This window comes from Scyliorhinus torazame, chromosome 12 (genome assembly GCF_047496885.1).
Source record: "Scyliorhinus torazame isolate Kashiwa2021f chromosome 12, sScyTor2.1, whole genome shotgun sequence".
Classification (NCBI taxonomy): Eukaryota; Metazoa; Chordata; class Chondrichthyes; order Carcharhiniformes; family Scyliorhinidae; genus Scyliorhinus; species Scyliorhinus torazame.
Window position 1 is genome coordinate 183572893 of NC_092718.1, and position 27716 is coordinate 183600608.

A 27716-nucleotide genomic window follows, 5' to 3' on the forward strand; every position below is an offset into this window, starting at 1 on the left:
TAAATGCCGCAAACGCTACTATTTAAGTAATCGTGAAACTCCAAATAATGTTGTATACAGGAGCTGGGCAAGGAGGAGAGGGGGCCTAGGAGGAGACCATGTCTTCAGTGCCACTTCCCTTCTCTTTCCCCATAGCCTTGCAGCATTTTCCCCTTTAAGGATTTATCATTGCCCCTTTCAATTACTATTCCCAGGAGTGCATTAATCCACATTTTCAACATTTTTACATTTTACAACTAGAACAAACCCACCCACATAAACCCCCCCCCCCCCCCCACTAACCCATACCGCCCCCTCCTTCCCTCCCTCATCAGTCAACAACAACCAACTCTCCAAAATGCAGAATGAACAAACCACAACTTTTGTAGAATCCATCACAACCCCCCACCAAACAAATTTCACCTTTTCCCTGGATAAGAACTCCAGCAGGTGTTTCTCCTGCTGCTGCCACCGAGACACGGGGTGGAGAAGCTGACCTGCATCCCAACACGACCTGCCTGTGAGTAATCAGCCAAGGCTAAAAATATCTGCAACTCTGTCCAGTCTGACGTCCTGAATATGGCTTCCAGGGGACTGTGCTGCACATCAACATGCAAAACCCCTGAAATGGTGCTGAAAACCACCCTCAAAAACCTTTTCAGGACCAGAACATATGCACATGATTTGCAGGGCCCCATCTACATCGCTCACAAACATCCTCCACCTTCTAGAACAGCTGGCTCTTCCTTGACTTTGTCAGGTGGGCTCTGTACACCACCTTCAGCTTTATCAATTTCTAGCCTTGCACATGGATTTGAGGCATTCACCCTATGCAGCACCTCACACCATAATCCCTCCTCCAGCACCGCCCTCAGCTCTTCCTGCCACTTAGCAGTAACCCCCTCCATGGACTCCTTATCCTCTTCCAAAATCCTCCTGTAGATCACAGAGAAGACCCTCCCTCCAACACCACTGCTGACAGCACTGCCTCCAACAATGAGGAGATGGGTGCTATCGGGAAGGTCAGAAAGACCTATCTTGCAAACTGCCACACCTGTATGTACCAGAAAATTCCCCGCGCCAACCCAAACTTCTCATTCAGCTCACCCAAGCTCCCAGCAAACAAATCCTTCATCTCACTAATCCACTTCTCCTCTCATCCCCGGAACCTCTCATCCATCCTCCCCAGCTCAAATCTGTGATTTTCCCTGAACGGCAACCCACTCCCAACTTAAAATGCTGCCGAAACTGCCTCCAAATATTCAGCATGGCCACCACCACTGGACTCGCCAAATTCTTCCCTGGGGCCATTGGGAGAGGTGTCGTCGCCTGCCTGCAGCCCTGACCCCTCTATGTGAACTCGCCTCAGTCCTTACCACAAAGGCCCCACCTCCCTGAACCTTCTCTGCATTCACCACCCAATAATAGTACATCAGATTCACCCCCCCACCGACTGCCATCCCCTCTGCAGCAGCACCTACCTTATCCTCACCACCTTTCCCGCCCATACAAATAAAGAGATCAGCCTAACCACCCCCTTAAACAAATGTCTTCGGCAAAAAGACAGACCGGCACTGAAACAGAAACAAAAATTGTGGTAAAATGTTCATCCTCACTGCCTGTACCCGGCTGTCAGCGACAGAGGAAGATTATCCTACCTCGACAAATCCACCTTCACCCTCCCCACCAAGCTAGAGAAATGTAACTTCCGAAGACCTGCCCAGTCCCAGGCCACTTGCACCCACATAAACCTAAGTGCGAGGCTGCCAGGTGAAATGGCAACCCTCGCCCCTGGAGAAGAAATCCAACATACTCACAAAATTCCCCCCAAATACAGCTTCTACCCTGAGAATGTCCCAAATCTTTGAAGCAAACCCATTATGTCCCCCACCGAGAAGGCCGGTTCCAAAATGTATAACAACAAGCCACCCGTGTACAAAGGGCACACTATGTTCCATCCCCCCCTCCATCACAATCCCCTTCCACAACTCCGAGCTCCTCAGCGCAATGGCCAAGAGCTCTATAGCCAATGCAAACAGAAGGGGGGTCATGGGTACCCATGTCTCATTCCCTGATGCAATGAAACATATCCCAAATTCATCCTATTTGTGTGTATGCGCGCTATCGGCTCCTTGTATAGCAACTGCACCCATGCCACAAACTTCGGCAAAACCCCAAACCTCTCCAACACCGCAATCCGAAAACTCCACTCCACCCGATCACCTTCTCCGCATCTAATGACACCTCCAACTCCATTCCTCTGGCGGAGAAAGAATCACATTCAGCAGCCGCCTTGAATTTAATGACAACTGTCTGCCCTTAATGAACCCCGTCTGATCCTCCCCAATCACCCTCGGAAGACACCTCAATGTTAACGCCAATACCGCCAGTATCCTGGCGTCCACATTCAGCAGGGATATGGGACTGTATGACCCATGCTCCACTGAATCGTTATCCTTAAGCAGCAATGAAATGGAGGCCTGTCCCATCGTTTTCGGCAAGACCTCCCTGACCATTGCGTCCTCGAGCATTTTGACCAACAATGGCGCCAGCTTGTCCTTGGATTTCTTGTAAAACTCAACTAGGAACCATCTAGCCCCGTTGACTTCCCTACCTGCCTTCACTTTGCCACCTTCATCTGCCCCCACTGGCTCCTCCAGCCTCGCCTTCTCTACTTAACCCAACCCCGGCACTCTAAACCCCCATCCCCCTCATCGCAAAAACTCGCTCGTCCTCTGGTGGCTCCGACTTGTACAAGTCCCTATAAAACTGCTCAAACACTTGTTAATCTGTTCCGGAGCCACCAGCAACTCTCCTGTCCTATCCCGAATTATCTCCCTCGCATGGCCTACCTACAAAGCTGACCTGCCAACATATGACCTGCCTTATCTCCCAGTACTCATAGACAGCCCCCCTCGCCCTTCTCAGCTGATGCACCGTGGACAGCAGGTCGAACCTCGCCTGCAACTTCTTCCTCTTTGCCAGGAGCCCTGCATCAAGGTCCCTGCGAAACCTCAATCCACCTCCAAAATCTCTTCCTCGGCTCCCTTTTTCAACCTCCCTTAAACAAGATCACTTCCCCTTTCACCTCTCACAAGTGCCTTATGGGCCTCACAAACCACCGATGCGCGATCTCCTCTGTACAATTGAACCCCCACATACTCCTCAATCACCTTCCCTATCTTATCACAGAAACTCCGGTCCGCCAACAGCCCCAATCTATCCTCCACCTTGGCTTCTGGGCCATCCCCTTCTTCAATACCATGTCCATCCAGTGTGGAGCATGATCCGGTACCACAATTGCCAAATACTCTGCCCTCTTAACTCCAGCCAAGAGTGCCTTCCCCACCACGGAAAGGTCAATCCTTGTGCACCAGAGAAAAAAATGAATACTCCTGGTCCCTTGGGTTTTAAAATCTCCACGGGTCAAACCCCCCTGCTCACTCATAAGCCTGGCTAACGCCTTAGCCCCCCCCCCCCCCCCCCCCCCCCCCCCCCCCCCCAACAAGGTCAGCGAACGCAGCCGGGACCTGTCCACCCTCTGCTCCGGCACTTGTTTTACAATCTCCCCGCCCCCTCGGTATCCAAATCCGGGATTGCATTCGGCGTTCTGTTCACAAACCCCGCATCATCCCAATTGTCGGCATATATGCTTACTAATGCACCCGTTACAATCACATACCTGCCCCCTGATCTGCCACCACCTTCTCCATCTGTATCCTTGCCCTCTTGCCCACCAATCCCCCCATCCACTTCCTCTTGAAAACACTTTGTTCAGTATCGATCCCCTCCCCCCACCATTTCCACCTCCCAGGTCCATCGATACGTGCTCGAATAGGCTCCAATGACTGTGGCCCCTCCCCCTCCACCACACTCTTGTTCACTGGCCAACCTTTGTTTGCTAGCATGGTAACCCCTGCCACAGCCCCCCTCCCCACCACACCCTCAGCAAGCCGGTCCCTCATGCCCAAAAACCCTCCAACCTCCCCCCCCCCCCCCCCACCCCTCAGCCATACCGCCATTCCCTAAACAAAGCAAAAACACGTCCATAAGAAGAAACAAGAACGCGTGTATAAAAAAAACATTGAAAAAGAAACAATCCAGGAAAAAAGCTCAAAGACAAAACATTCCCAGTCCACACCATCAAAGTCCAGACCCCAACTCTCATCTCAGTCCCAGACCTTCAGCCTTAACGAACACCTCCGCCGTCTCAAAATAAAAGTCCTTTGAATTGTGAGTCACACTCAGCTTCGCTGGGTAGACTACTCCGAACCTCACTCCCTTGCTGAACAATACCGCCTTCACCTGTCCAAAGGCTACCCACCTTCTCACCAACTCCGCCGTCAGATTTTGGCATATACGTATATCAACACCTTCCCACTTCTTCTTCGTCAAGCTCAAAACCTCCTTCACGTGGTAACTGGGGTAGCAGACAATGGCCTTCCTTGGTAGCTCATTCATTTTAGGTTTCGGTCGGATTGACTGATATGCCCTGCATAGCTCATAAAGTGGGGGCTCTTCCCCCTCCCCCATCAACGTGGTGAACATGTTCCAAAATACTCGGTGGGCCTCGGGCCCTCCACCCCTCGGGCAGACCCACGATCCTCAGATTTTGTCTCCTCGTCCCGTTCTCTAGGTCCTCCACCTAGGCTCTTAGCCCTTTATTGACCTCTGCCACCCTCCGCAGCACCTCACCCATCGAGGTGAACTGGTCGGTAGGTCGCGACAATGCCTCCTCCACTCCCTTTCATCTCTCCTTGCTCTAGTACCTTGACCAACATCTTCGTTATTGCAACCTTTTTCGGGGCAAGTGCCTCCTCCACCCATTCTTTTAGGGAAGCTGTCATCTCCCTCCAAAGCACCTCCTAAATGTTTGGCGAACAGCCTTTCAAACTCCCCAGATACTACCTCGGTCAGAGTCTCAACCGTGATGAAAGCAGCCCCACCTGACGAACCAGCCCTCCCAATCTTTCCTCCTGTTGAACTTACAGCAACACCCGCCAGCCAACTTTCGCTCACCCCCTTCTTTCCATGCCCTTTCTGCTGGAACTGTGACTTCCCACACTAGCTCATGCAAAAGGTATCCCTGAGACCGAGCATAAAGACTCAAAAGCAAAGAATCTAGCAGGAGCCACCTAACCGGGGACCTCCACCTAACCGGGGACCTCCACCTAACCGGGGACCTCCACCTAACCGGGGACCTCCACCTAACCGGGGACCTCCACCTACACGTCACCACCGGAACCCCTGGATCATTATATCCTCTTTGGAAAATAAACCTTGACACCTCTGCCTCTGTGATGTCTATGGTTAACTGATTCTTCAACATTTACAGTTTGTCCTAATTTACTCACTTGGCTGTTTATGACCTGTAAAGGTCTGTTACTATCCTTCTCACTACTTTAAAAATAAATTTTAAGTATCCAATTTTTTTTTCCAATTAAGGGGCAATGTAGTGTGGCCAATTCACCTACCCTTCACATCTTTTTGGGTTGTGGGGGTGGGACCCACGCAGACATGGGGAGAATGTGCAAACTCGAGGACAGCACGGTGGCGCAGTGGTTAGCACTGGGACTACGGCGCTGAGGACCCGGGTTTGAATCCCGACCCTGGGTCACTGTCCGTGTGGAGTTTGCACATTCTCCCCGTGTCTGCGTGGGTTTCACCCCCACAACCCAAAGATGTGCTGGTTAGGTGGATTGACTATGCTAAATTGCCCCTTAATTGGAAAAAAAAAATTGGGTACTCTAAATTTATTTTAAAAAAGAGTGTGTGCAAACTCCACACGGAAAGTGACCCGGGGCCAGGATCGGACCCGGGTTTGTGGCGCCATGAGGCAGCAGTGCTAACTACTGCGCCACGCTGCCACCCTATCCTCACTATTGACTACATTTGAGTTTTGCCTTCACCCGTCCAAAGGCCACCTGCCTTCTTGCCAATTCCACCATCAGATCTTGATATAAACATATACCAACGCCTTCCTGCTTCACGTCCCGCTTCTGCTTTGCCCAGCGCACAACCTCCTTCACGTGGTAACTGTGGTATCAGACTATGACTGCCCTTGGTGGATCATTCGGTTTAGGCTTTGGTCGGAATGACCGATGCGCCCTGTACCGCTCATACCCTGTGTACCCAACTGTAATCAATAAGATTCCCACGACTAGCCCCTGGGGGGAGGGTGGGACACCACTGGTCACTTCTCTCTGGTCTGAGAAACAACCAGTCACCACTACAGTCAAGCTTTCTGTCCCTCGGCCAGTTTTTAAAAGCTTTAATCCCATGAAATTGTATTTTGTATCCAATGTTCCCGCTAAGTTGGCATGGCTGCGTAGTCAAAAGGTAACCATGCAGGACTTGTTTCATTTATATTTTAAAAAAGGAACTGTACACTAGAAATGCACCCAGCAACTGAATGTTTAAAGTGAGTGTCAGTAATATTATGAGCAACCAGTTATTTGCCAAATTAACTATATTTCTGGTTTTGTATTTATTTTCAGTTGCTCTGTAGGATGTTACAAGATACACAAAGGTATGGATTGTTCTTCATGCCATATTAAAGTAGTTGAATAACAATTTTGGATGTTGTACTCTGGCTGAAATTTGTTGATTGGTTGTGGTGAAATAGCCAACTTTCCAAAGGAAACTTTAAACCCATGTTGCGTTTGAAGAGTAGTTTGTAATGCTCTAAATTACTTTTTTCCTGATGAAAGAATAATCTGCAATAACTATTGGATTGGAGGGCTCCAGGTCGAGCTTGGAATTTCAGAAATGCAGATGCCAGGATATCTGTTATCTGCGGTTTGCATTGTTAAAAGAATGTGATGAATGGAAAGCTTTCACCTTTCAATCTTTGTCTTGCTTTGTTCTAGTCTTAAAGAGGGGTATCGTATCTCCTTTATTTGAGAGATAAGGCAGTGATTTACTGGAGCAGTGAATTGCAAGGCCAAGTTAAAATCTGCCTTTGGATATACCACTGTCTCCCACCTGCACAATTCTGAATTCAGGCCTGGTGTTTTGAAAAGATTCTGCTGTCTAAATTAACTGACTATTTTGTCAACCTTTCTTTGTGTGAACCTTCTGTAAAATAACTAAAACCATTGCTTTGTTTTATTAGATGGTTGTAAACCACAGGAGTCTGGTTCCGTTTCAAACGTTTCAGAACTTTATCCAGCTTTGAAGGAAGTAATACAGCAAGATGGCAATGGTAAGGTATAATTCTTATCATGGTAGCTAAAAGAGAAATGTCTGCAAGGCTATAATTGTTTTTGAGCTCAGGTGCTGCAACTAGCTTGCAAACCTTTTTGGATCCCAATTTTAAAACCATTTTGATGAATGAGTTTTCCCATAGTTGCATCAAGCTAATGTAAATATATGGCACTTACAAAATACAATCAGTACAAGACATTACTTTTATTGTTAGCTAGTGTAAATATAACCCCAACTTGCATTATTCTGATGATATTTGAGTTGCACTCTTTTGCTCGAGACTGTGCAATGCTCTATGCTATGTTCCTAATCGAGAACCGGGTTGGGTGGAAATGCAAACACATGGGAGCACCACTGGTGGTGGTCGGGGGAGGGAGGGATAAGAATTAACATGGGAAACATTTGAAGGAGAAGGAATGGATTAAGTTTCAACTTGTCTACTCTGTGTACACGTCCAGTTCTCATTTTAAAATGCTGATTGTGCAATGCTTTGCAGTATTTCCTAGATTTTTAGTTTAATTTTGAGCATCTGGAGTTTAAAAATATATTTCTATAGAGACACTATCACTAGTTGGGTCCTTGTAAAAGATCAATAATATGTTTTACTGTGGGTTATTTTATTATGCAGGAACTAGCCTCCAACAAGTTGTGTTGAAAACTTTTTTTTAAATGTTAACAGGACACCATTTCCCAGATATCTTTGATGGTGAAGAAGATGATGATGAGGAAGAAGAATCTGACCGGGTGCCACTGGAGAAACTGAGATTGTTGGGTATGCAGAACAAAAACAAAAATTGGCTCTCTAGTACTTGTTATTGGGAATAAGCAATTTGAACAAGTTGATTTAGTAGCTGGTGTTGAAGCACATGATTTCCACATTGATGATCTAGTTTTTGGACATTAGTCACTTGAAATAGGTTTCAGCTGTAAAGCTGCATGATGGTGACGTCCTTGCTCATAACAAACATTAATTTACACTTCTTCTGGCTCCTTGTGTGATTAATATTTGTAGTGGTCACTGAGGACCCAAACCCACACCTGTGCCCAAGATGCAGAGGGAGTAGATGACCTTTTCTTAACTACTGTCTGCTTGGGGCAACGTTGTAACTTTTACCATTTCAGTCCTTGCTGGATCTCTGGGATCCGCCTTCGAATATCATACGAACATAGGTAGAAACTAGGAGCAGGAGAACTGCTCCTAATGCAATTAGATCCTCCTTTATAATATAATCGCTTATTCTCACAAGTAGGCTTCAATGATGTTACTGTGACAAGCCCCTTGTCGCCACATTCCTCGGGGAGGCCAGTACGGGAATTGAACCCACGCTGCTGGCATTGTTCTGCATTACAAGCCAGCTGTTTAGCCCACTGTGTTAAACCAGCCCCCAAGTAAGGAGATCAAAACTGTACACAGTGCTCCAGTTGTGTCCCCACCAAAGCCCTTTACGGCTGTAGCAGAAATTCCCACTTTCATATTTCATTTAATAAACAACAACATTCAATTTGCTGTCTGAATCACTCACTGTACCTGCATATTAACATATTGTGCATGTACCAGGACACACACATCCGTCTGTTTGGTAGAGTTCAGCAACCTATCTCTATTTAAATAATATACTGATTTTCTATTCCTGCCGAAGTGGACAAGTTCACACTTTCTCATATATTCTCGTTATATTTGGTAGTTTTTAAACATCTATATCCCCTTGCAGACACCTTCTGTCCTCTTCATAATTTACTCTCCCATCTTTGTGTCATCAGCAAATTTAGCAACTAAATATTTGGTCCCTTCATTCAAGTCATTGATGTGGATTGTAAATTGCTGAGGTCCCAGCTCTGATCCCTGCGGCACGCCTCTGGTTACAACTTGACAACCCAAAAACACCCATTTATCCCTAGTCTCTGCTGCCTGTCAGCTAACCAATCCTCTATCCATGCTAATATGTTACTCTGTGCACCATGAGCTCTTCTTTTGCATAGTAACCTTTGATGTGACGCCTCCATCAAATGTCTTTGGAATTCCAAGTGCACATCTACGTGTTCCCCTTTATTCATCTTGCTTGTTACTTCCTCAGAGATGCTAATAAATTAGTTAAACACTATTTCCCTTTCATAAAACCATATTGACTCTGCCTGATTGCATTTGGATTTTCTAAATGTTCTTTGAATGAGTGGGAATGATCTCGCCGGTGTAAATCCTGTTTTTTGGCCGCTCACGAGATTGTCATTACGGGATTTGCGGCCATGGGTAACGCAGCCACTAGACCGCAGTTGAGGTCTAGAATATAGACTGTTCTCTGGTTCGCTCTAGAATGTGCTGCCTGAAGAAATTGTCCTGAAAACACTCCCTGAACTCATCATCCAGTCTACCTTTTCCCACCTGATTTGTTCAATTTATATGCAGACTAAAATCATCCATGATTATTGCAATACCTTTCTTACAAGCCCCTAATATTTCTTCTTGTATACTCCATTCTACAGTGTGCTTACAATCAGGGAGACTACTCCCACTAGTGATTTCTTACTGTTGCTACTTCTTTTCTTACTGTTGTTATTTCTTGCCTCTACCAAAACTGATTCTACATCTTGATCTTTAAAACTGTTATCTCTCATTATTGGTCTGATGCCACCCGTAACAGCTATCCCACCACCTTTTCCAAGCTTCCTGTCCTTCTGAAATGTCAAGTACGCTTGAATATTTGGGTCCCAACCTTGGTCACCTTGCAGCCATGTCTGAAATGATTATTGGGTTATACGTACTTATTTCAAGTTTTGTTATGAATGCTAGGCGCATTCGGATGCAGAGCCTTTTAGCTCTTTTTTAAATTTACTATCTTTGCAAACACTGGCATTATTTTAAGCTTGTACTCTTTGTCTTCCTGCCACACTGATTATCATTACCCATGTTGCAACCTTGTACTATTGCCAGTGTCCTGATATACCACATGCCTACACTCTTGATTTCCTCTTTTTCTCTTCCCCCACCCCTCCCAGTTGCTTTAAAGCCTTCTCTACTGCTCTAGTTATATCACTTGCCAATACATCAGATTCAGCATGCTTCAGGTGAAGACTATCCCACTGGTACAACTCACCCTGTTCTCAGTACTGGTACCAGTGCCTGTGAATAAAACCCAATTTCTCCCTACCAATATTTGATTCACAAATTTGCTCATGGCTCAGGTAATCATCCAGAGATGACCATTTATGGTTCTCTTAGTATTCCTCCCCGTGGAACTAGGGCAAGTGTCTCTAAAATACCCTTACAGATGCTGACTGCTGATCACATTCCCAAGAATTTGGGAGTAGGCCCACGGTGGGTGGAAGGTGGGGCCAGTTTAGCTCAGTTGGTTAGACAGCTGGTCATTGACGCAGAGTGAGGCCAGCAGTGTGTGTTTATGGGTGGCGTGGTAGCACAGTAGTTAGCATTGTTGCTTCACAGCTCCAGGGTCCCAGGTTCGATTCCCGGCTTGGGGTCACTGCCTGTGCGAAGCCTGCATCTTCTCCCTGTGTCTGCGTGGGTTGAAGAAGGATGCACTTTCCAAGGGCTGGTGCAGACTCGATGGGCCGAATGGCCTCCTCCTGCACTGTAAATTCTATGAGCGGGTTTCTGGCCTTAAAGCTTCTGTTTTAAATTTGACGTGTCATTACATTTCTGTTCATTTAACTTCTGTCATTCCAACAGCAGAATCCAAGGAGTTGAAGAGCTTACTTTGCAACCCTCACCTTAAACAGTTGCTATTAACAGTAGACAAGGCAGAGGATAAGGAAAGCATCATGAAGACAGCCATGCAGGAACCAATTTTTGTGGAATTTGCAGATCAGTGTTTACAAATAGTTGAACCCCCAGAGAAAGAAAATGAAATTTTTGCCTCCGAGTATAAACTGTTTAATCCATGAGCAAATATTTTTGTAATTACTTTGTAAAATGGATCGCTATCTTGATTTTAATTAAGTTTTTCTACTTGATTAAAAAATAAACAGTGTGGGTACTTGGCAACCTACTGATGTGCTGTGATGCCAAAGACTTTGAAAGATTATTTTCCAAAGTTTGACTTATATAAACTGTTGCAATAAAATATATTTTTTACAATAACTCCGCTGAACCTAACCCATGGCTTGAAACAAGTTCACTGTCTTGTTTTTATGTACCATGACCAAGTAAGAGACAATCCAATTTCTTAATCTTTTCTACCCCTAAAGATCTGTTACGCTACTCTTTAGTTTTGTCTCCTTTGAACTTCTTTATAATTGTAATATTTTCAGGTGCTGGCCACTTGAATGACCAATGCCTGCTCCAATCTTCTGTGTTCTACTGTTTATAATTTTCTCTCTCATTTGGTACCAGAGCTTCATTTCCCATGGCTCAGTAGTCATTTATACAATTGGAGCAGTACTCTGAAATGTCATCTATCTGTCACCAGTCCCCCAAAAATAAAATCATGTTACCCTAATCTGGGTCCAAACGAAGTTACGAGTCTTTAAAAGCTTGTGCTTCTGTCCGTTGCACTAGTGAGCTGGGTGTTGTCAGTGTACACGTGGAACCAGTCACATATCTGTGGATAATGTCACTGATGGATAGTGTCAATAAGAGGTTGAAGCATAGAGCCCAATGGGATACTGAACCGCTACTCAAGAAATAAAATGGTGCCTTATTCTCTTGGCCAATTTCAATAAGTACCAAAAGCCAAGAACAGATTAACTCCAATTTTTTCCATTCAGGGGATGTGTGTCCCAGCAAGATTGGCATTTACTGCCCTGTAGGAGGTGTTGGCGTTGGTGAGGTGCCTTCTATATTGTGTAGATGCGCTCATAGTGCTCTTGGGGAGTTCAAGGATTTTAATGCTGTAACTGAAGGAACAGCAATACATTTCAAATTCTGGATGGTGGGTGACTGGAGAATTTGTAGGATGTATTTCTGATCGCTGCCTGGTGCTGACCTTGTTCTTCATGAATTTGGGAAGTACTGCCAGAGGAGTCTTGGAAAGTTGATGCTGTGCATCTAGTAGATAGTACACCCTTTGGCCATTGTGCCCTGGTAGAGGGAATATCTATTAATTGGGCTTTGTCCTGGATGTTGTTGAAACAACACACACACAGCTAAGTAGGAAATATTCCATCACACCTTCATAACAAGCTTTGGGAAGTCGGGTGAGTTAGAAATCAGAGAACTCCCAGCCTCTGCTCTGGCCTTGTAACCACATTCTTTATATGGTAACTACAAGGTGTTGGTAGTGGGGTAATTCAGCAATGGTAGTCCATTGATGATTGAGGAATGGTGGTGGTGTAGCCCTTGTAGGTGAGTGTAACTTGCCACTTAACCACCCCAAGTCTCAATGTTGTTCAGGTCTTGCTGACCCTGGTACAGACTACTTATTTTGCTGGCAAGTTGAAAGTGGAACTGAATGGTGTGATCAGCAATCATCCCCACTTAGAAAACACCGACTTGGACGATAAATCAGCACCTGGGCCCATCAATGCCTGCGTTGTTACTGGCATCGTCCCTGCGCGCATCCCCAAGTCCAGTGATGGTTAGGTGTGCGACCCTGTGCCAGTGGTGGTGAAACCCAGATGCTGGGGGGGGGGGGGGGGGGGGGGAAGAATGCTGAGGGGAGGGGAACTGGACATGGAGGTCCTGGACAGGGAGGGTGCTCTCCAGTTCGTAGGGCAAAAAACATCCCTGACCCCCCCCCACACCGATGAAAGGAGTATGGTGTCCCTGTCTACCAAAGTTGCACTCTTGGCGGGGGGGGGGGGGTCTCAAATCAGAATTAAATTACAAAACGTGCTGTCACAGCACCCTGTGTTGGATGTGATTGGCACCCCTAAAGCCTCGCCCCGCCCAGAGCCTTTTTGCATCCGGCAGGAATCCCTGTTCAGAACGCTGAGGGGCTCTGAGCGTTGTCAGTGAAGAAAGCCCTCCCTCCCCATCCTAATCTTTAGCAATGGGCACCTCCACCTTGAGTCCGTTGCAAGACCCTGGGGCTGGACAGGCTGACCGTGGAGTTCTTCACGGTGCTCTGGAGCATTCTGGTACAATGGGCCAGGGTTTAGAGAACAAAGTGTATCATGAAGTTCACCTGACCCATAACCTTTAATAGATTTTGGTTATGGGAAGCACAAGGGCTCACTTTACAGGTGTGATGCAATAGAGATCTAAAGTATTTTTAAACAAAAACAATGTTTATTCTATGAATCCAGTTAACATTTTATAAACACACAGTAAACAGTTTATCAACTACCAACATAAATAATCCCCAGAGATACAATACTCAATAGCTGACCCTTAATAACTTTCCTAACAACATCCATTAGCCAAAAACCCTTTTTAACCAAGACAGTGGGCGGGATTCTCCACTCCCACGCCGAAGTGGCCGCGCCGTCGTGAACGCCGTCGAGGTTCACGACGGCGCGGAACGGCCCCGGTCCCGACCGATTCAGGCCCTGACAATGGGCCAGGATCGGGGCCGCGTCATCTACACGCGCCAGGCCTTGTCGCCCGCGTAAAGGCGCGCGCCATAATTTTGGCGGCCCAGGCGATTCTCCTAACCAGCGTGGGAGTGGAGAATCGCGCCCAGTAGGTTTGCATCCCTTACAGAAACAGGTATTACTTTGAAATCATCAAGTGAGCTGAAGACATTCTTTAGATTGAGAGATCAATACACCTTCTTGCTTTGAATGCAGCTCCCCAACTACAAACAAAACTAAAACTCGAGCCAAAAACAGCTTCCAGCTCAAAGCGAAAGTAAAAAGCAGAGCAGAGCCCAGCTCCACCCACACAATGACATCACTGCAGCCACTTGAGAAGACAAACATTTCTTAAAGTGACATTCCCATGACACTGGGGGACGACGATGCGGGGGTCCTGGGGAAGAGTATCACAAATGGGGAGATGCCCCTTTCGTGGCATAGGACCATTATTGCCCTGCTGCCCAAGAAGGGGATCTCCGCCTGCTAAAAAATGGCAGTCAGTCCCCCTCAGCAAGGACTATAAAATGTTTGCCAGGACAATGTCTTCCCCCCATGTCTCCGTGCTGGACCACGTGATCCATCCTGACCATTCCACATGGTACTGGGCTTTACCATCCATGATAATATTCATCTGGTCCGGGGCCTCATCCATCACTCCCAGAGGGCTGGCCTGTGGAGCATCTTCCTGGCTCTTGATCAGCAGAAGGCGTTTGACAGGATAGATCACGAACACTATTCGGAACTCTGTGGGCATTTGGGTTTGGGACACACTTTGTTGCCCGGATCTGACTTTTGTACCTTGCTGCAGAGTGTCTTGTTAAGGATAACAGGTGCTTGATAGCGCCCTTTGGCTTTGGGAGAAGTGCGTGTCAGGGCTGCCCCTTTGCGTGGAGCCTTTCCTGTGCCTCGTGAAAGAAGTTGTCGGGATTTGTTCTCCGCGGGGCGGGCATTAGGGTGGACATTTCGGCCTACGCTGATGACGTGGTCCTTATGTTCATGGACCCTGCTCACCCGCAGAGGATGTGCAAGTGCCAGGCTGTGTACTATGTTGCGTCTTCTGCCAGGATCAACTGGGCTGTGTTCTAGAATCCTGGTCGGTCTGTGGCAAATGGACCCCCTCCCAGAGGAGCTCAGGCCTTTCAGCTGGAGCAGGACCAGTCTCCTGTATTTGGGAGTCCATCTTTGGCGGGAGCTGGAGGCCAAGGTCACTGCTCACCTGAAACGCTGGATAGGACTGCTCCGAGTGCTGTCTTACAAGGCCCAAGATCTGTTCATAAACCAGCTGATTACCTCCATGTTGTGGTACTGGCCGCCTGGTCCCTTTGCCCCCCCCCCCCCCCCCCCCCTTGTCACAAAGCTCCAGAGAATACTTATACAGTACTTCCAGGGTAAAAGACTACACTGGTCGCTGCTGAGGTTCTGAATCTCCTGCTTAGGGAAGGCAGTCAGGTGTTGGTGTCTCGACACCCAGGTGGCAAGCTTCCACCTTCAGGTCCTGCAGCGCTACCTTTATGGCACAGTGGGTAGCATTGTTGCTCCAGGGTCCAAGGTTCGATTCCCAGCTGGGATCTGCACGTTCTCCCTCTGACTGTGTGGGTTTCCTCCGGGTACTCCAGTTTCCTCCCACAAGTCACAAAAGGCATGCTGTTAGGTAATTTGGACATTCTGAATTCTCCCCGTGTACCTGAACAGGTGCCGGAATGTGGCAACTAGGGGCTATTCACAGTAACTTCATTGCAGTGTTAATGAAAGTATACTTGTGACAATAAAGATTATTATTACATCAAGCCTCCTCCTAGATGGTGTGCCTTGGCGATGTATTTCTTCTGCCAGGTGCATAACCTGAACTATAACATGCAGCTCCTGTTTGTAGACCAGACATGTCTTAGAAACTCTTAGCTGGCGTTGCCAGTCTTTTACCAGGACCGACTCAAAGTCTGGAACATGGTCATCTTGCACTGCAGCTCTCCACAGTGCAGCACTGCACTGAGCGGCTGATGTCAGGGAGCCGTTGCTCAGGAATCCGCACCTCCACCAACACCACTTCCAGTGGCGGCAGAAGGGCGGGCTGTGGCTGCCCAGGGTCGGGGACATGCTGGATGACACCTCACATGTTGGTGCAACGCAGAATGGTGAGTGTCCAGGTTGCAACCAATGCCATCCACAACCTTAAAATTGTTGTGGTCAGACCCGATGGCACTCGTGATCTTGAGGCACAGGTGTGTGATGGAGTCCCATCGGAGCGGATTCCTGCTTGGATGGAATTTCACATTGGCCCCAAGGCCTGACCACCATCAATCCCCCCCGATCCTGAGCCACCTCGCAGAAATGCCCTCCATATCACATGGGAAAGTTTCCTGTATGGGCTGCTGCTACACATCCTTCGCTTCCCTGTCCTCACCCGGACATGCCTTATTGCCATACGGCAGCGGAGGAGCCCTTTTTCGTAACACAGGACATCGGGTGGGGTGTTTTGCATGCAGCAGCGCCATATAGCCGTCAGTTACACTGCTCACAGACTTCCAAGATACCTGCCCTTTTTGGACCATATTTATATTGGTTGTTATAGGCTGCACTCTTCAGTTTAAAAAAAAAAAAATCTCCTGTAGTTTTGTTTGCACTTCATCCCCACCCGGTACAGAGAGGGTCAGATAGGGAGGACCACCTGTTCATGACCCTGCGCCTGGATAAGTTTGTCATCAACAGGTCGAGGCAGCAGGCGATCAAGGGGGTTGTCCGACCCTACTGTATGTCCCTCTTCCGTGGCTACATTCGTGGTTGGGTGTCCCTGGAAAGGAAACATGCAATGTCCACAGGCACCCTCGAGACCTTCCGTGCCCATTGGGCACTGCAGGAGCTGCCTTATTGACCCCGTTAAAAACATTAAACCAAAATGTGAAGTTTCATTTGTGACACTGTTTTTGGTTTAAGGCGGTTTCCCTTTCAGGAGCTGTCCCTTTAATTTGTCCCTCGGTTCATTTGATTTCATTTACTTAGTTATGTGTGTTGAACAACATAGTTGGAAAGGTTACTAATGGTCAAGTCTAGGAAATTGACCTGAGGAACTCAGGTAGCAATCTTCTTAGAAAAATTAACTTCATTTTTCAATCAGGCTGATTAGACAGCAAACCTCCTGGCTTTATAGCTGTATGGAATTTAAGGGACAGAAATCAATTTTAAAGGTTGATTAAAATCTTTAGACACCGCAATTGTGAAAAAGTTATATTAGCATCACAAGAAAATGCAAGCTGAAGAGATGAGCATAATACCTTGAAAGCCTTCCATTAAAGAATTTAAAAACAGTGAATGCCAAAATGCTTAGGGGTACATGTTTAATGTCACATAAATCAGTTTCTCATTTGTACATATAGTTTGCTTTCATGGAATACATAACTAGATGAATATTTAAATCATTTATCAATCATGTACTTTTGAAAGAAGCAAATTTCATCAATCCCATGTTTTTGGTTTAATAATAATTAAATTTGAAGTAACCACAGAATAGAGAAATGAAGAGATTCCTGCCTGAGGTTGCACTGCACAGGGAATAAAAGTGCAGTGCATTCCAGTGCAAGCCAACACCCAAAAATGTGTACCTTTGTTTTGTTTTCATAATGCCACTACAGCCCCATTGTTATTAGCAGGCAGGAATCTAGTAGTTTCCATTACTCTGTAGGGGTACCTTCCATCAGTAATATGGTTCAACAACATGGATTCGTTTTTAATGAAAATTACCAATTTGGCAAAGTATATTCTTAAAACTAAACATACTTAGTGCAATGTTATTGTCCAGTTAAACGTTTGCAGCCCTCATCATACTATCGAGACTGTTCATAATACACATATATTTTGTTACTTCCATGAATGACAGTTGAATATCATGCTGTAATGAATTGAAATGACAAATCAGTTAGCCCTCGGAAGTAGTTTCAGCAAAGGATTGGACACTTAGCAACTCAAGTGATACAGAGCTTAGCAGCAAATTGGAGGATGTGGAATCCAATACTCTCAACTTGGACATCTAGGAGATTGATCCCAAATACTTGTTCAAATACTGTGAAAGGTGGCAGGCCTGATCACGACCCGTCAGAGATGACAATAAGTGGCAGAAAGTAGATGAAAAAACACTTTTCTAAAAGAATTGTTGCTTTGCAGAGAACCTAGGTGCCTCACAGTGCTGAACCCTCATCACGTTTATAATCAAGCTTTTCTTGCCACTTCAATCCATTTGATAAATTGAGCACTATTAGCTTCCAATCGAGCCCTTTTTGTTCTGTTGACCTGGACTTCCATTTGGAAGACATCTACCCTGCAACGGACTGCAGAACAGTATATATACAGCCTATATTTTTGTCCAAAAATTCTTATCTCATAGCTACATGGAAAGACTAATCTAAAAATAATTTAGTGTGTTACAATGTTAGTGTCCAGTATCTCCAGGGATTTATTAAGACAAGATAGCCAGGTCTTTACACAATACCCAAGAGTATCAATGCTGTGCAAGAGTCATTTGAACGTTTCAGTGTCATTTGTTTTTTTTAAGTCAGTACTCAACATTAAAAAGTCAGAAAAATTGTTTTCCTTGGTCTGGTTCCAAAGATTGTCGTAGCGCTATCATGTTTGTAAAGATGAACAAAAACAAAGTAGTGTTATCTAATTCAATTAGTAAATGGCTGCAAAAGACCAAACAACTAAGCAAAACTGTCAAACGTTTCCCCGAGATAAGAGTCAGATTTTAAATGTGTCTCACAATTAGAAAAGTAAGAAAATATTTTAAGTTTCTCCAATTTCAAGACATTCCCGAATTTAAAAAAAAGACAAAAACTTAACTGTAGTGCCCCTAGGAGTACACATTCATTGTAGGATTGACACGATGGGACGAAAGGCCTCTTTTCTGTGCTGGAAAACTATGACTCCATTTTGTTCCAATTCTGGGATAAGGCACATATTTGTGTAACTTGGATTTCGGCATGTATAATGGAATAGTCATGAACTATGATATTTTGGATTCAATTTTTCATCAGAAAGGCAGTACAGCTCAGACTTATAACAAAGTGTAGTGTGCAGTAAAAGGCAGTACCTGGGGTAAGACGTCCACCTCATGTTGAGATTCTCGAGATAATTGCAGTAATGCACCATTCAAATAGTTTTCTTTAAAATGTCATTCTGTTGAACAATAAAGTTCAATCAGACTTAGGGCAGCATAGTGACGCAGTGCTTAGCACTGCTGCCTCACGGCGCTGAGGACTCGGGTTCGATCCCAGCCCCGGGTCATTGTCCGTGTGGAGTTTGCACATTCTCCCAATGTCTGCGTGGGTCTCACCCCCACAACACAAAAAGATGTGCACGGTAGATGGATTGGCCACACTAGATGGTCCCTTAATTGGAAGAAAATATAATTGGATATTCTAAATTTATTTTTTAAAAAGTTCAATCAGACTTAATGTGAATTGTTCTCAATTAGGTGTGAAGTCAAAACTGATGGGTTTTTTTGGTGAGAGATTGTTCTTGCAATACAACTTGATTTTATCCAAACCTCATTACAATCCATCAGTAACGTAGATCAGTGAAAGGGTTAATTGACATTTCTACCTATGGCTTCTACCAGCACTGGAGAAGTTTATGCAAGACTTGTAGTAACATGTTTCTATATAAAGGAGCATGGTTAAGTTACATATTTTCCAATAAAATCTGGTTAAAGCCAATGATGGTGCATTTTGGGTGTTCTGGATAAATATCAGCAAAAAGCAATGGAGATCGTCTGCAGTGGAACTTTATTTGTACCTGGGGAAAAAAGTAAACAAAATTAATTACATTACATGCAAAATATAAGTTACTTTTAAATATAGCATAACTATCTCTTAATGTAAATACAAATACCATTTAATTTACACAGAAAAAAATACTCCTTACCTCAGGTAAAGCTCTAATAGAAGTAATACCCTGATCAGACTGATTACGTTCCACCTTATGGTTACTTCTCCATTTTATCTTCAAGGCAGCCAGTCGAGTAAAGGCCTTAAGTGTTCCAGATACGGATGGAGTCATTCCAGTAATGCAAAAAGATGACAGGATTAGACCCAGAGGCCAGCAGAGTAACTTTAGACCTTGAAACTGAGCACCTTGGGAAAGCTTGTTTGGTGAATCATGTAGTGGAGTGCAAATAGGAGAACCTGGAATCAATTCCATTTCTTTAAAATCTGCTGTTTCATCCAATTCTTCTGCTGCCAAGGTTTCCATTTTAATCTAAAGAGTTTGGCAATTGAAAAGAAGAGATTAGTTGAATAGCTGAGTTTATGCACCTGCATTCTCAACTCAGGAGTCAGCAAGGCTGAGAGTTTGTCCCATTCCAGGATGAGTAGACATAGAATAAGCTAACATCACAGTGCAATACTCTCAGGTGCTGTCTTTTCAAAGAGACATTAAAAAAAGTCTCTTCAGCGCAGGTAAAGAGGTGAAATGGCTCCATTGAAAGAGAAAGAACAACATTGCATTTATATAACAATTAATGTTCTGAACACATCACAACACACTTTACAAGTAAGGCCTTGTTTTGTAGTAAATTCATTATCATGTAGGAAAATGGAACAGGAAGTTCTTGCTGCATCCTGGCCCAACATTCCACACTTGAACCATCACAACCAAAATATAAGTTAACTGTGTATGGGATAAATCGCATGCTTCCTTCTCTGAACAAGTGATTACACTCCAAAATAACTCACTAAATGTGAAAGATCCACAAAGTAGTTTAAAGATATTAATAAAAGGTTATTTCAATTGTAAGTTAATTTTATTTTTCTGTCTTTCTATTGTTCGGTATACGTTATAGTAAAATACGGATTCAGAAACTTACCCTGTTGCAACTCCTGCTGAATGAATGCCAGGATTTTTATTTTGTAACTAGTTACGAAAAGAAACTTTTTAAAACTCTGAAATACCGGAGTCTACATTGGTACGCCAAAAATGGGATTTGTTCATTTTACCGAAGTCTGGTCCAATATCTGCTGTAATGTGCTACTTCGGGTACAAGACATTCATGGAATGCATGTAAATGCTTTAAATTAACTATGCAGAAAGGAGTTTCAGCAACTTTTGGAGATGAATTTTGAATTGTATTCAGTTAAGCTAGACACAGTAGCATTTCCAATTTCAAAATTGCAACTCACTTTCCAGGTTTTCCATGCTCGTTGCAGCACCACAGCAGCACAATGGAGTTTTTTAATCCACTTTCTGGTCAACCACGATTTGATAGCTGCGGAAAAACAAGTAAATTAACTGAAAACTTGCAATGATGCACCGCTTGTAAAAACAGGCAATGAATTGCTACAACTAATACAAATGTAAACCTTTAAGCCTTTTGTATGGATTTGGCTTTGTAACATATTCAAAAAATCGTTTGCCTGCATTCAGTTGGAAAGTGAAGTTGAGAGTCCCATTTGCGCATATGTCAGCATGTATGTGGGAGGCAACAGACTTGTTTCTGCTGGACCAGGAACATTTGCAGAAAGGTTAATAGCTGATATGACCAATTTTCTAACAAACTAAAAATGAGAATGGTTGCACAGTGGTTAGCACAGTTGCTTCACAGCTCCAGAGTCCCAGGTTTGATTTCCGGCTTGGGTCACGCCTGCACGAATGGCCTCCTTCTGCACTGTAAATTCTATGATAATCTATGCACGTTCTCCCAGTGTCTGCATGGGTTTCCTCCGGGAGCTGTGGTTTCCTCCCACAGTCCAAAGATGTGCAGGTTAGGTTAATTGGCATATTAAATTGCCCATAGTGTTCAAAAAGGATAGGTGGGGTTACTGGGTTTGGAGGATAGGGTGGAGGTGTGGTCTTAGGTGGGTTGGTCTTTCCGGTACGGACTCGATTGGCCAAATGGCCTCCTTCTGCACTGTAAACTCTATGTCTGTGTCTAAGTGCTGCATTTGGCAAGAGTTACTGAAAAATTATTTTGGGAGCATATCAAGTCCCGATGAGTTACAGGATTGCGTAGCTTATGCATGACATTTTTAGACAGTCAGCTTATAGAACATAGAAAATACAGCACAGAACAGGCCCTTCGGCCCACGATGTTGTGCCGAACCCTTGTCCTAGATTAATCATAGATTATCATTGAATTTACAGTGCAGAAGGAGGCCATTCGGCCCTTTGAGTCTGCACCGGCTCTTGGAAAGAGCACCCTACCCAAACTCAACACCTCCGCCCAACACCAAGGGCAATTTTGGACACTAAGGGCAATTTATCATGGCCAATCCACCTAACCTGCACATCTTTGGACTGTGGGAGGAAACGGAGCATCCGGAGGAAACCCACGCACACACGGGGAGGACGTGCAGACTCCGCACAGTGATCCAAGCCGGAATCGAACCTGGGACCCTGGCGCTGTGAAGCAATTGTGCTATCCACAATGCTACCGTGCTGCCCTTAAGAACAAATAAATCTACACTATATCATTCTACCGTAATCCATGTACCTATCCAATAGCTGCTTGAAGATCCCTAATGTTTCCGACTCAACTACTTCCACAGGCAGTGCATTCCATGCCCCCACTACTCTCTGGGTAAAGAACCTACCTCTGATATCCCTCCTATATCTTCCACCTTTCACCTTAAATTTATGTCCCCTTGTAATGGTTTGTTCCACCCGGGGAAAAAGTCTCTGACTGTCTACTCTATCTATTCCCCTGATCATCTTATAAACCTCTTATCAAGTCGCCCCTCATCCTTCTCCGCTCTAATGAGAAAAGGCCTAGCACCCTCAACCTTTCCTCGTAAGACCTACTCTCCATTCCAGGCAACATCCTGGTAAATGTCCTTTACACCTTTTCCAAAGCTTCCACATCCTTCCTAAAATGAGGCTGTACACAGTACTCCAAATGTGGCCTTACCAAAGTTTTGTACAGCTGCATCATCACCTCACGGCTCTTAAATTCAATCCCTCTGTTAATGAACGCGAGCACACCATAGGCCTTCTTCACAGCTCTACCCACTTGAGTGGCAACTTTCAAAGATGTATGAACATAGACCCCAAGATCTCTCTGCTCCACCACATTGCCAAGAACTCTACCGTTAACCCTGTATTCCGCATTCATATTTGTCCTTCCAAAATGGACAACCTCACACTTTTCAGGGTTAAACTCCATCTGCCACTTCTCAGCCCAGCTCTGCATCCTATCTATGTCTCTTTGCAGCCTACAACAACCCTCCTTACTATCCACAACTCCACCAATCTTCGTATCTTGTTGATAAATTGGCCAGAAGTGGTGTACCTTGATATTTGTCTTTCGGTCAATGATGAGCAGAACTGGTGATCAAAAATATGAATTGGGTTAGTTATGGTGGTGCTGGGCTTAGTGGTGGGGAAAGCTGAAGCCGAGGCTGAAACTGGAAGCCATGAATGGCAGGTGGGGCAAGGGGAGGACAAAAATTTAATTTTAAGTCGAAATAAGAGAGTTGAAGGATTCAAACACATCAAAAATTTAATATGGACAGCTGTGTGCATGGGGTCTGAACTGATCACTTCATAGTTTAGGAACTACCTTAAATGACTTTTTCTTGCTTGTCTTTTAACACAAGTATAACAGCAACACTTTATTCAATATATATTGAAACTTATACAAAAACAAAATACTGCAGATGCTGGAAATCGGAAATAAAAACAGAAATTGCTGGATATACTGAGCAGATATTGCAGTATCTGTGGGGTTGGGTACTGACACAAAATCAACCTGCAACGTTAACGGTTTCGCTCTCCACAGATGCACACTAGCACCGCAGTATTACATGTTACAACTTGTTCTTTGAAACTACTCCGAGTCAGAATCACATGGAAGTAATTGTTGCAGGATTAACACTGTTTGTTGAGACAGCAACCGCAATAGAATTCATTTAGTCTGACTTCAAATGGTTAAATCTCCAAACCTCAGTGTTAAAAGAAACAGATGACGAAATTGAAGCTGTGCCCATCAGAACTCACCACTGCTCTATGTTCAGAATTGTGCCTTTGAATTGAACAACTGTAAATAGGGGTGGCGGTGGCGTAGAAAAATGGTCCTTGGACTGGTAATCCAGAGAGCCGGGATAATAATCTAGAGAGCCAGGATAATGATCCAGAGAGCCAGGATAATAATCCAGAGAGCCAGGATAATAATCCAGAGAGCCAGGATAATGATCCAGAGAGCCGGGATAATGATCCAGAGAGCCGGGATAATGATCCAGAGAGCCGGGATAATGATCCAGAGAGCCAGGATAATGATCCTGAGAGCCAGGATAATGATCCTGAGAGCCAGGATAATGATCCAGAGAGCCAGGATAATGATCCAGAGAGCCAGGATAATGATCCAGAGAGCCAGGATAATGATGCAGAGAGCCAGGATAATGATCCAGAGAGCCAGGATAATGATCCAGAGAGCCAGGATAATGATCCAGAGAGCCAGGATAATGATCTGGGGACCCAGGTTCAAATCACACCACGGTGGAATTTAAACTCAATAAAATATCTGGAATTCAAAGTCTAATGATGACTATGAAACCATTGTCGATTGTCGTAAAAATCCATCTGGTTCACTAATGTCCTTTAGGGAAGGAAATCTGCCATCCTTACCTGGTCTGGCCTATATATGTGACTCCAGACCAAAGCAATGTGGTTGACTCTTAAATGACCTCTGAAATGGCCTAGCAAGACACTCAGTTGTATTCAACCACCACGAAAACACAAAAAAGGAATGAAACCGACGGACCACCCAGCATCGAACCAGACACTGGAAACAACAACGGCAAACCCAGCGCTGTCGACCCTTCAAAGTCCTCCTCACTAACATCTGAGGACTTCTGCCAGAGCTGGGAGAACGGTCTCACAGACTAGTTAAGCAACAGCCTGACAGAGTCATACTTACAGAATCATACCTTACAGACAATATCCCAGACACCACTATCACTATTCCTGGGTATATCCTGTCTCACTGGCAGGACAGACCCAGCAGAGGTGGCAGCACAGTGGTATACAGTTGGGAGAAAGTTGCCCTGGGAATCCTCAACATCATCTCGAGTCTCATGGCTTCAGGTTAAACATGGGCAAGGAAACCCCCTGTTGATTACCATGTACCGACCACCATCAGCTGATGAATCAGTACTCCTCCATGTTGAGCACCACTTGGAAGAAGCACTGAGTGTGGCAAGAGCGCAGAATATGCTCTGGGTGGGGGACATCAATGTCCATCGCCAAGAGTTGATTGGTAGTACCTCCGCAGACCGAACTGGTGGGATCTTAAAGGACATAGCTGCTAGACTGGGACTGGAGCAGGTGGTGAAGGAACCAAAAGGGGAAAACATATTTGACCTCATCCTCACCAATCTGCCTGCTGCAGATGTATCTGTCCATGACAGTATCGGTAGAAGTGACCACCGCACAGTCCTACTGGAGACAAAGTCCCATCTTCACATTGAGGATACCCTCCATCGTGTTGCGTAGCACTACCACCATGCTAAACGGGATAGACTTCGAACAGATCTAACAACTCACGACTGGGCATCCATGAGGCGCTGTGGGCCATCAGCAGCAGCAGAATTGTATTCAACCACAATCTAACCTCAGGGCCCGGCATATCCCCCACTCTCCCATTATCACCAAGTCAGGGGATCAACCCTGGTTCAATGAAGAGTGCAAGAGAGCATGCTGGGAGCAACATTAGGCATACCAAAAAATGAGGTGTCAACATGATTAAAAGTACAACACAGGACTACCTGTGTGTCAAACAGCATAAGCAGCAAGTAATAGACAGAACTAAGTGATTCCACAACAAACACATCAGATCTAAGCTCTGCAGTCCTGCTACATCCAACCGTGAATGGTGGTGGACAATTAAACAACTCACTGGAGGCGGCGGCGGCTCCACAAATATCCCCATCTTCACAAAAATCTTCAGCAGAAGTGCCAAGTGGATGATCCATCTCAGCCTCCTCCAAAGGTCCCCAGCATCACAGATGTCAGTCTCCAGCCAATCTGATTCACTCCATGTGGTGTCAAGAAATGGCTGAAAGAACTGGATACTGCAAAGGCTATGGGCCCTGACAAAATTCTGGCAATAATACTGAAAACTTGTGGTCCAGAAATTGCCACAACCCTAGCCAAGCTGTTCCCGTACAGCGACAGCACTGGCATCTAACCGGCAATGTGGAAAACTCCTGTACACAAAAAACATAACAAATCCAACATAGCCAATTAGCAACCCATCAGTCTCCCCTCGATCATGAGTAAAGTGGTGGAAGGAGTCGTCAACAGTATTATCAAGTGGCACTTACTTAGCAATAACCTGCTCACGGATGCTCAGTTTGCATTCCATCAGGGTCACACACAGCTTCTGATCTCATTACAGCCTTGGTTCAAACATGGACAAAAGGGTTGGAATGCCAGAGGTGAGGCGAGATTGGCTGCCCTTGACATCAAGGCAGCATTTGACCAAGTATGGCATTAAGGAGTCCTAGCAAAACTAGAATCAATGGGAATTAGGGGGAAAACTCTCCACTGGTTGGAATCATACCTGGCACAAAGGAAGATGGTTGTGGTGGTTGGAAGCCAATCATCTTGGCTCCAGGACAGCACTGCAGTGGTTCCTCGAGGAAATGTCCTCGGCCCAACCATCTTCAGCTGCTTCATTAATGACTTTCCTTCCATCATGAGGTCAGACTTCATAATGTTCAGCACCATTCGGGACTCCTCAGATGCCTAAGAAGTCCATGTCCAAATGCAGCAAGATCTGGATAATAGCCAGGTTTGGGCTCACAAGTGGCAAATAACAATTGCGCCACACAAGTGCCAGGCAATGACTATCTCCAACAAGAGAGGATGTAACCATTGACTTTCAATGGCATTACCATCACTGAAGCCCCGACCATCAACATCCTGTGGTTTGCCATTGACAAGAAACTGAATTGGACCAATCATATAAATACAATGGCTACAAGAGCAGCTCAAAGACAAGGAATCCTGCAGCGGGTTACTCACCTGCTGATTCCCCAAAGTCTGTTCAGCATTTACAAGGCACAAGTCAGGATTGTGATGGGATGCTCTCCACTTGCCTGGTTGAGTGCAGCGCCAACAACATTAAAGAAACTGGACACTATCCTGGACAAAGCAGTCCACTTAATTGGTACCCCTTCCACAAACATTCACTCCCTCCACCACCGATGAAAAGTGGCAGCCGTGTACATTTACAAGAAGCACTGCAGGAACTCACAAGTTTCCTCAACAGCACCTTCCAAACCCATGACCACTACCATCTAGAAGGACAAGGGCAGCAGATACATGGGAACACCATCACCTGGAGGTTCCCCTCTAAGTGACTCACCATCCCGACTTGGAAATATATCGCTGTTCTGTTCCTTCACTGTCGCTGGGTCAAAATGCTGGAATTGACTCCCTTACAGCATGGTGGGTGTACCTACACCTCAGGATTGCAGCGGTTCAAGGCAGTCCACCACCACCTTCTCAAGGGCAATTAGGGATGGGCAATAAATGCTGGCCTAGCCAGCGACGCCAACATCCCGTAAATTAATAAAAATAAATTGCGGAGGAGTCAAGGTATTTTCGGAGTCCGTGTACACAAATCAGTAAAAAGGTAGTGTGCAGGTATAAAATGTAGTTAAAATGCTCGTGAAATGCTAGCCTGTATTTCAAGTGATTGAAAGGCAAATGGGGTGAAAAGAATTATGCTTCAGTTGTACAGACAATGCACCCCAACTGGGGTACTATATTCACTTATGGGAATTATTGGAACTCTGCAAAGATGAGGGTATATTGGTCTGGGACAAATCGACTAGAATTAAAACAAGAGTTAAATTGTGACAGCTTGTAAATACTTGGTTGATATAATCCCTCAAGTTTCTACAGCTGACAGATAATTTCTCTTATGTTTGAAATGTTAAAAAGTGATTGAATAGAGTAGATGCAGAGGAACTATTTCCTCCACGGGAACACAGAATAAGAAAGCATAATCTTCAAATTAGAGATAGGTCAAGGGTCAAATCAGGAAGCAATATTTTATATAAAAAGTAATGGAAATC

At 45.2% G+C, this 27716-nt stretch overlaps 2 protein-coding genes across 3 annotated transcripts in view; one reads left to right on the plus strand and one right to left on the minus strand.

Moving 5' to 3' along the window:
• The window catches only part of znhit3 (zinc finger, HIT-type containing 3), a 16433-nt gene extending 5155 nt beyond the window's left edge, over nucleotides 1–11278 (plus strand). Inside the window, exons 3-6 of the mRNA XM_072470127.1 lie at nucleotides 6424–6508; nucleotides 7094–7183; nucleotides 7865–7957; nucleotides 10868–11278. Coding sequence (XP_072326228.1) covers nucleotides 6424–6508; nucleotides 7094–7183; nucleotides 7865–7957; nucleotides 10868–11082 — 483 coding nt within the window. The 3' untranslated portion in view covers nucleotides 11083–11278. The remainder of the gene's footprint in view (nucleotides 1–6423; nucleotides 6509–7093; nucleotides 7184–7864; nucleotides 7958–10867) is intronic.
• A 5690-nt stretch (nucleotides 11279–16968) lies between these two features.
• myo19 (myosin XIX) overlaps nucleotides 16969–27716 on the minus strand; it is a 64379-nt gene continuing 53631 nt past the window's right edge. For both annotated transcript variants that reach the window (XM_072469477.1, XM_072469476.1), the window contains exons 22-24: nucleotides 20820–20905; nucleotides 19567–19899; nucleotides 16969–19437 (exon numbers count right to left, since the gene is read on the minus strand). In XM_072469477.1, the coding sequence (XP_072325578.1) occupies nucleotides 19324–19437; nucleotides 19567–19899; nucleotides 20820–20905 (533 nt within the window). In that variant the 3' untranslated portion in view covers nucleotides 16969–19323. The remainder of the gene's footprint in view (nucleotides 19438–19566; nucleotides 19900–20819; nucleotides 20906–27716) is intronic.